The sequence below is a fragment of the Meriones unguiculatus genome, chromosome 18 (assembly GCF_030254825.1).
Source record: "Meriones unguiculatus strain TT.TT164.6M chromosome 18, Bangor_MerUng_6.1, whole genome shotgun sequence".
In the NCBI taxonomy this organism is placed as follows: domain Eukaryota; kingdom Metazoa; phylum Chordata; class Mammalia; order Rodentia; family Muridae; genus Meriones; species Meriones unguiculatus.
This window is the reverse complement of record NC_083365.1, coordinates 10,533,909-10,542,523: the sequence shown is the minus strand read 5'-3', so window position 1 is coordinate 10,542,523 and position 8,615 is coordinate 10,533,909. Positions and strand designations below refer to the sequence as shown.

General features: G+C 48.2%; 1 protein-coding gene across 2 annotated transcripts; it reads right to left on the bottom strand.

Annotated features, from left to right (window-relative positions):
• Positions 1–1,187: 1,187 nt before the first annotated feature.
• Positions 1,188–6,426, bottom strand: LOC110557196 (putative endogenous retrovirus group FC1 Env polyprotein). 2 transcript variants are annotated; one of them, XM_060371437.1, is made up of 2 exons: positions 6,056–6,426; positions 1,188–3,397 (listed from the first exon to the last, which is right to left on the bottom strand). In XM_060371437.1, exon 2 carries the CDS (start codon positions 3,097–3,099, stop codon positions 2,506–2,508), a length of 594 nt encoding a protein of 197 aa, XP_060227420.1. In that variant the 5' UTR covers positions 3,100–3,397; positions 6,056–6,426; the 3' UTR covers positions 1,188–2,505. The 2 variants fall into 2 exon arrangements, with proteins under 2 accessions (XP_060227420.1, XP_060227421.1); XM_060371438.1 differs by lacking the exon at positions 6,056–6,426 and adding an exon at positions 4,038–4,149.
• Positions 6,427–8,615: the final 2,189 nt, after the last annotated feature.

Here is an 8,615-nt window from a genome sequence, read left to right as displayed (position 1 = left end):
GTGACCCCCAACCATAAAATTATGCTGCTGCTACTTCGTCACTGTAATTTCGCCACTGTGGTGAATTGTAATGTAAATACCTGTTAGGCAGAATTTCTGGTAGGGGACCCCTCTAAAAGGGCCGCTTGACCCCCAAAGAGTTCAAGACCCACAGGTTGAGAAACACTGATCTAGAAAGCTTTACAATTCCCAGTTCCTGGCCTCCCTGAACACAACTACACCAGAGGCTCTAGGGATGGGCACTACTGATTTTCAAAGCTCCCTAGTGACTCTGGTGTCTGTCCTTTAATAGAACCACGGCTGCTTTTAATTCTTTACACGTAAAATGCGAGCCAGTTGGCAGCACGTCCCCTGACAATGTAGAGAAATGCAGAACCGCTGGCTTGCCCTGGCCCTGCCCTGTAGAAAAAAAAAAAAAAATACGGGTTTGCACAAGACTCCCTCAGTGAGCTAAGTCTGAGATGTGCAGGTTTTAGTTCGTTGGTTGGTTGGTTGGTTGGTTGGTTGGTTGGTTGGTTGGTTTTTGTTTGTTTTCTTCAAACAGGATTTCATGTGGTCCTGGCTGTCCTGACGTTCAATATGTAGCTAAGGAAGGCCTTGAATTTCTGATTCTCTTCTCTCAGTTTTCCAATTGTTGACATGACAGGCTTTGTGAGACTGTGTTCTGCTAAGAAACACAGCTCTGAGGACCTTGAGAACAGTGAGTCATACCCTTAGACTCAGCTGGGGAGATTTAAGAAATATTGGCCTGGTCTGAAGCTTTGAGCTCAGAACCAGCATGAAGGAAGGGAGACCAGAACTGTGGCAATGGTGGGCAGACCCAGAACTGTTGATGGCCCCTCAGTGCAGGTGGCTGTGATGAGGCCGAGGCACGCACTGATAGATCAGCCTTGCAGTGTCCAACTCACCAACTCAGTAGAGAGATGTTGGAGGAATAGGGTCTGGTTACCAAGATACTAACTCCTCACCCTTTGAAGCAGAAGGGGGTGTGGCCAGCAGATGCCTGTAGACATCTGGTGAGAATGAGACATATCCTCATAGTCACCCTCCAAACCCTTGATGGTTCACCATGACCATGGGAGCTGAGCCTTCTTAACAAGCTCCCAGCAGATCTGCTGCTGTGGTGGCTGTGGCTGCTGCTGTTATGGATCTGGGGTTGTTCAGAGATTCACCAGTCTGACAATGAATAAATTTTAACAAAGAACAGGCTTTATTAGACACTGGTCAGGACCACACCTGAGACTCAGGATTCTCAAAGTGTGTCCCCAGCTGGGGTTTATAAAGGCGAAAGTCACAAGGTTACAGTTTGGGGTTGAGTTAACACGACTTCTGCCTATGTGCAGGCAGGGCTTAACTTTTGTAGCAGGTCTCGCAGACTCCTCAGTCATCTTAAGCAAGCAAGCGTTCTCATGCAGAAGCAGTGCCGGCGGTTAGCCTTCTGACCCATTGTCTTGCAAGAACCGCAGAGGCTGTTAAACCTCTGTTTACAAGACCAGGCAGGCAGTTTTAAGAATAGCCCAAATACTCCATCCTTCTTGGATTCATCCTTCTTGGACAAGTTAGCTGACAGGGTACACTTTACAAAAAGCTTACAGGCTAGAGCAATTGCAAGGCAGTTTCTGAACTTTAAACACATGTTAATCACCACACACACACCCTTGTGAGTTGTGTCTTAGTCACATTCTTGATGCTGTGGTGGGTGCCTGCTCATACTGGAACCAAATAACCGTTAGTTTAGTAGCACCCAAGTGTGAATTTATGTGCCTGGTCAAGGCACTAACGATTGGGGGTAAGTGCTCTTTCCTGCTGGACCGTCATCACAAATATACTTTCAGGGAAGCAGGAATACCAAGATACACAATTCTGGGGCTTGATGTATCAGTACAGAGTGGCCAAACAGTTTCTTCCAGGTGGGGAAGGAAGGAAGGGAGGAATGAAGGAAGGAAGGAAGGGAGGGAGGGAGGGAGGGAGGGAGGGAGGGAGGGAGGGAGGGACAGAGAGAGAGAGGGAGGAACGAAGGAACAAAGGAAGGAAGGAAGAGAGGGAGGGAGGATAGAGGGAGGAAGAAAAGGGGCACCTGATGATGTGGTCACCAGGAGCTGAGAAATATTTGTGGAGAGTCTGCATTTATTCTTCAAGGGGAAATTTAGACACATCACAGGTTTTTGAGTAGAAACAAGTTTGCTCACCTTGAATTTGGTGAAAGACACCCATGAACAATTGGCAGAGGGAGTGGCCAAATGGGGTTCTTCTGACAGTGAGTCCGACACAGTGTGGGGGCTTTGGAAGGCACGGAACCAACAATCGGGTATCACATTTGGGTTAGTAACACTCGTGAGCAAGTATAGATACTAACATGGTCATTAGGAACTCAAAGGAGATTGGAGACGCAGGGCTAGTAGGAGGGAGGAGAGAAAAAGGTGGTGATGGCAGAAAAATGATGTCAGCAGGTGAGCTGACCAACAGGACCAGGAGCTGGTACGGTAGCAGGTTTGGTTATAGCGTTCAAATTAAGGAATTTGGCTGTATAAACTTGGCTAACTTTCTAAAGATGAATATCTTAGTTTTCCCGTCATAGGCTGTATCCCTCTCGTTATGTCTATAGACATAACCCTCAACCCCTGTTCTCCATCTGTCATTCCAGGGGTCAGGGATAGAGTAGGTGACCCTAGTATGCCAATCCACCGAGTTCAGCCTGGATGGGTTTTCCCCTCCCCAGCTGGGCCAAGTGCTATGATATTTGCAGCTCCAGTAAGGACATCCTCCGTAATTTGGGTCCTTACATTCTGAGCGAGTTTGTTCATACAGGAAGCAAACATATATAGGAGAGGTCATAGCATTGTAGAGGTCATTTATACATTTCCCTTTGCAGGTGTCCCTTATATCAAAGGTGAGGCTGATAGTGCTTGCACATCCTGTCACTGGACAGAAGGTAGAGGCAATGGTCTTGTTGCAATTTTCTAGAGCAATTACATGGAACTTCCATGCCATGGGGGTTGGTTTGGTCGGTTTAGGGGCCTGGGGAATCCTATTCAGATTCAGGGAAAGAACAGAAGGAAATACAGCCAGGCAAAACAACATCATTAGGTTAAAACCCATATTACTTTTATCTTCGGTGGATCTTCTCAGGCGTTGGTGACAGTCTACTTTTCTTCAGCTGGATCTTGTTCCCAGTGGCACACTTGATCTCAGAGTGATGTGCTCAAGTACAGACTGTCCACGCTGACAGCAGTGGGGGTGGTCAGGATGAGGAGGTGAGGTCCCTTCTATGTCTCAGCTTGGTGACTCTTGATCCACACCTTATCTCCTGACTCAGCCAAGGAGTGTGGATGAGGCAGTGGACGCCAGAAGCAGCCTTAATTGAGAAGGCCACAGAGTCCTGAGTCAGCGGCAGAACCTGTGCAGATGGAAGCGATGATGGTTAGAATTCCAGTTGGGGTTGAACCTGCACGAGGAGCACATCAAGACCTAAGAAGGGCAAGGGAAGGCGCCCCACTCATCCTCCACCCTTCGCCAGTCTCCAACTCCAAGATTAATTTGGTTAAGGCCTTTTGTTTTGTTTCGTTTTATTTTTTGATACAGGGTTTAGATCTGCCTGCCTCTGCCTCCCAAGGCATGCAGCACCACGGCAGGCTTAGTCTTTTGAGAGGTCTGCTTTATCCTCTCCACCTGTCCTGAACTTTGTGGATGGTAAGTGCAATGTGATTCACCAGATTTACATTTACATTACAGATTTACATTATAGATCATTTCAAAAAAGGACCCCCAGAACAGCAGAACTGATCTCAGTAACCTCAGGCAGAAAGGCTGGTTTGTTATCTGATCCTATAAACAACGGCGGTCCAACCTAGGCATCATTATCTCATCCTTTATGAAATGTGTTTCTGCCGTTAGTTTGTGGAGCAGGTCATGTCCCTACAGAGAAAACAGGCACTCAGGCATGACTAAGCAAGAGCGGGTGACGGTCCCCTTTCCCAGCTCCACAGTTCTTTTTGATGGTCCAAGAACAGCAGCTTGTATTACACTCTGTTTCTTACCTATTGGCCTGCCTGCCTGCTTTAAAGCCGAGTAAGTGGCTCCCATACCCACAGGAAAACTGATGAGAAACACAGCCGCTTCTTGGAGAAATCTTTGGTTTGGGATGGTGAGGAGGAGGTTCAGTAGCTGAGCCAACCCATCAGTCTGTATCTGGCTGGAGCACGGGCACAGGCCTTTGCTTTTGTTTAGGACATTTGTTTCATCAGTGGCTGTTTTGTTGGCTTGTTTGCTTGTTTGTTTGTTTTTTCACAATAGGCACATTGTCCTTCCTTTAAGGGACTGCCTCTCCCAGCATCCGTTTCCCTCAGCTTTTGTCCTTCTTTCATAAACCTTGGATGCTGAGGTCCTTCTCCCTGGCAAGCAGCCATCACACTCTTAGCTAGCTTCACCGCCTTCCTTCCCTCTGGTGTGTCCCCACTGGACACCTGGGAGGTAACAGTCTCCACCAGCTCTGACGGTACCTTTCCTTCAAAGCTCTCTATCTTCTCAGTCCTTCTCCTAGTGCTTGATGCTGATTGAGAAACAAGGCTATATCAATAGCCCTCTGGTTTTCTGGGGCTCCTCGTCCCTCGGGATATAAGTTCAGTAAGCTTCCAGAAGAGCAGGTGGCGGCTCCTCTGACCCTGAGTAATCTGACCTACCTTAGGCAAATTTGTGTGGTGTTTAGCTGAAGACTTAACAACAGCCTGGTGAAAGAGGTTAAGAAACTTCCTACCTTTGCAGGAATTCCAGTCCCAAGCTGGTTGTCAGGAAAGAAAAAAAGTCTTCAATTATCAGATCAGTAGCGGGTCTCCCAACATTTCCCAAGACCTGGCTTTGGGCTTTCACCTTACTTCCTCCCTCTCCTCTGTGGTGACTAGGGTTTGAAGCAGCCGCCCAAGTAGGTTGCTGTGTATAAGACACCATTCTAGCAGAGATTAAGCTTTGGTGTTTGTTGTTTGTTGTTGCCTCCTGCCTCCTTCATCTTGTGTGGCCCTTGTGAGGGTCTCTCTCAAGGGGAGGATTGCTGGAGGCAGAGATCTGGGGGAAGCATATCATTGAGTGGCACCGATGAAAGGCCTTACAGCAGGCATTCTAGGGGTGGCAGGATGCGTCCTGAGAGAAAAGCCACGGTCTATCACAACCTCAGTGAGAGCAGGCAGGGATGAGGACTCTGAAGGTAAGGAGGAGGAGGGTTGGGAGTGAGAGTCAGAGAATAACCGGGAGATTGGGGTCAGGACCCAAGAGTACCTCTGGCCTCTGAATTCTCTCCCCGGTAGGTGCCCCAGGAATGTAGGGAGATGACCTGGCGGCTGGGGGATGGCTGTAGGGGGATGATAGAGGCTGGCAGTGCCTGGTGGCAAAGCTCTGCCTGACTACTGCCAGGGCCACCATGGGTGGTGCTACATCTTCTTCTGGGGGAGGCTGAAATTTGCCCTGCCCTTTGGTCTTATTTATTTCTTCTGAAACCAAAATTAAAAAAAAAAAATGGTAGCATTAGGGCAATGGTTTAGCTGTTACTTTCTCATCCAGATGGAAATTCCTCTACCAGGAAGCTCCAGGTCAGGAAAGTTGGTCAGGGTGTCCTTGGTTTGTTAAAGACACATGCTGCTGTCTGTAAACAAGAAAAAGTTTGCAGGAGCCCTTGGCTGGCCAGCCCACCTGAAATGAAGGCCAATCAAGGCAGCAAAAGGCAGTTAGTTTTCCAGTACAGACCTGTTCTCCAGATTCCTGGGCTTTTCTCTGGGAGCCCTTACAGTGAGACTTTGTCAGATCTCAGGAGTTTTTCTGTGTGGAAGATGGTTTTGCCCCATCTTTTCAGTTTCTTCAAGAACAAGAAGTGACACAAAGAGCAACCCACACAACACAAAACAGACAGTGTTCTCTGAGTTGGCGGCAACCCCTGCTTCTGGGAATCCTTCTTCTACCTCCAGAACCAAGCACCCAGGGCCAGAAGTATCCCTCCCACTCAGGAACTAACACTGTGGCCAGATCTCCCGAGTGCCCCGGAAAGATGCATGCTACAAACAGAGCTTACCTCCACGAGGGCTTCCGATGCCTCCTACAATCCAGGGGTTGAGAACCTGTCGGTGGCCTCCTCCAAATGTTAGGCTTATCCGAATTTCTCAACTTCCAGTAGGCCAGAAACCTTAGGAGTCCCAAGGGATCTAGGCGTTGAGGCTTCCTCCAAATGCTGCCAAGCCTGGGCAAAGTCCTGGCTCCCAGTGCTGGGAGCCCACCGGGACCAAGGCTGGTCAGAAAAAGGCGAACCAAGCTGAATGCCCAGAACTCAGTTATACCTCCAGATGTGATGGACCTGGGGTCGTTCAAAGATTCACCAGTCCTGACACTGAATAAATCTTAACGAAGAAGAGGCTTTATTAGACACTGGCCAGAACCACACCCGAGACTCGGGATTCTCCAAGTGTGTCCTTGGCTATAGTTAAGTCTGGGGTTTATAAAGGCAAAAGCCACAAGGTTGGAGTTTGGGGTTTGAGTTAGCACACATTCTGCCTACGTGCAGGCAGAGCCTAACATTTCTAACACATGCCTCGCGGATGCCTCGGTCATCCTGAGTAAACAAGCATTTTTGTACAGAATCAGAACCAGTGGCTGGCCTTGTGACCCATTATCTTGTAAGACCAGCAGAAGCAGTTAAACATTTTACAAGAATAGCCCAAATATTCCAAGAACTCATCCACGTTGGCCACATTGGCTGACAGGGTACATGTAACAAAAAGCTTACAAGCTAGAGCCGTTGAACGTAAGGTTGACCAGCACATTGCCAGCACCTCATATCATATGGAAAGGCCTGTTAAAGACGGCAGCCCCTTGCCCCATCCCTCAAGGTTAGTGCTAGAAATAGCAGGATCTGCAGCTCTCAGGGAGGGGACTGTGAAACTGGGGGGTGGGTAGGCTGAATGCTACCTGTGGCTTGTGTCCTTGAGAAAAGCAACGGTTAAGAACTCACATCCCACACTCTGCCTCTTCAGGACTGAGACATGGCTTACTACAAAGGACTACGCTGTCCCTGTGACTTGGATAAGATTCCAATTGTCTTCTTGTCCTCCAGACAAGGCCAAAAAGACCTCTGAATTCCCATTTTTACCCTCATCAAGGATTTACTAACAACATAGGCAAGGTGCCTCACATCTAGAATCCCTGCACTCCAAAGTCTGATCTAGGAGGGTTATGAGTTCAAGGCTAGCCCGAGCTATATAGCAAGACTGTCTGAAGAAAAAGGAGCCAGAATAAGTGAATTCTTGAGCTGTTTGTCTCTACTGATCATTAAGAACACAGTTCTCAGTAGACAGACTTCATTTGAGGTTCTCGACTCCCCTACAGGTCTCTGGGATGTGGTTCACCTTCAGCAGATGCACACCACCCTCCTGGTGAAAAGCTGCCCTAAGATACAGCATCCTTGGACACTGACAGGCCATGGGGATGAGACTAAGAGATAGAAGTGGTTAAGAAGATTTAGGGCAAGGACTCAGAACATGAACAATTCTAATTCCTATAATGTCCTTGGTTTTGTCCCAGCTGGAGGCCAGGCAAGTCAGAAAAGGGCTCAGATTCCTTATCCAGCTTCTCAAAAGTGAGCTACCCTGTCTGAAGGCTGTATCCAAAATGTGACCCAAACTCCAGTCCAGGCACTAAACCCCTCTGGACAGCTTTGGAACTGCTCTAAGTTTGCATGATGGGAATGAGATAACTATTCCCCATTGCACAGTTTCAGCCCATCTCCTGAAAGATTTCAGAGTTTTAATTCAATGTTACAGTAGTCTTAGAAGCCACTAAGGACATCCAGGCTCTGTGGAGGGCCATTAAAGGGAAGCCGTTTCTTCCCTATAAAAAGAATGGAATCTGCCTCTGGACCTGGTAAGATGACCTTCTGATCTGCTCCAAAGACATTGTCTCCTCCCTTAAAAGTCAGTCCACCTGGGCCTGTCAGTCCAGCTAAGAGACCAGCCCACAGGAAGTGGTGAAAGCCATGCTAGGGAGAGGGAGGAATAATCATCCCCTAAAGAGATAACGCCCCACAGTGCCCTTCCTAGAAGCCCCGCCTCCATGCAGCCTCCCCAGAGCTTCCACAGCTAGCTCTCAGCCTGGAAGTCAACTTAACCTTTTTATTTTTTTCCTTCCAGATGCTGGCCAAAGCCTGGCCATGTGTTCCCAAATACTGGGGGCTTCGCCCTGTGTCTGAAAGCCTCCCTCCCCTTCTGCCTTGGATCTGCGCCTCCACCCCCAGCATTTCTAACCTGCCTGCTTTGCATCACACCCCTCCTAACAAGCTGAGATTCCTGGCTTGCCTGGCCAATTTTTCTCCTAATCACTAAGGAAAGTGTCTACAAGCTCCCTTCTAAGTCTGTTTCCAAATTCCATTAACGAAATTAAAAACCCAAGAGGAATATCCCCAAACAACAGCCTGCCTTCACCCCACTTCCTTTCCTGGTTCTGCCTCTTCTTACAGGCTCACTCCTCCCTACAAACAAAACCCTTTCTGCCTAATCTTTGAGAGTATTATCCTTCTGACTTCAATCCCAACATCTCATTAGTGATGCTTTCAAATTAAGTATCTTTACCATGTCACGATTTGC

Coding starts and splice junctions, on each gene's coding strand:
- LOC110557196 (XM_060371437.1), bottom strand. CDS start 3,099: ATGGGTTTTAACCTAATGATGTTGTTTTGCCTGGCTGTATTTCCTTCT.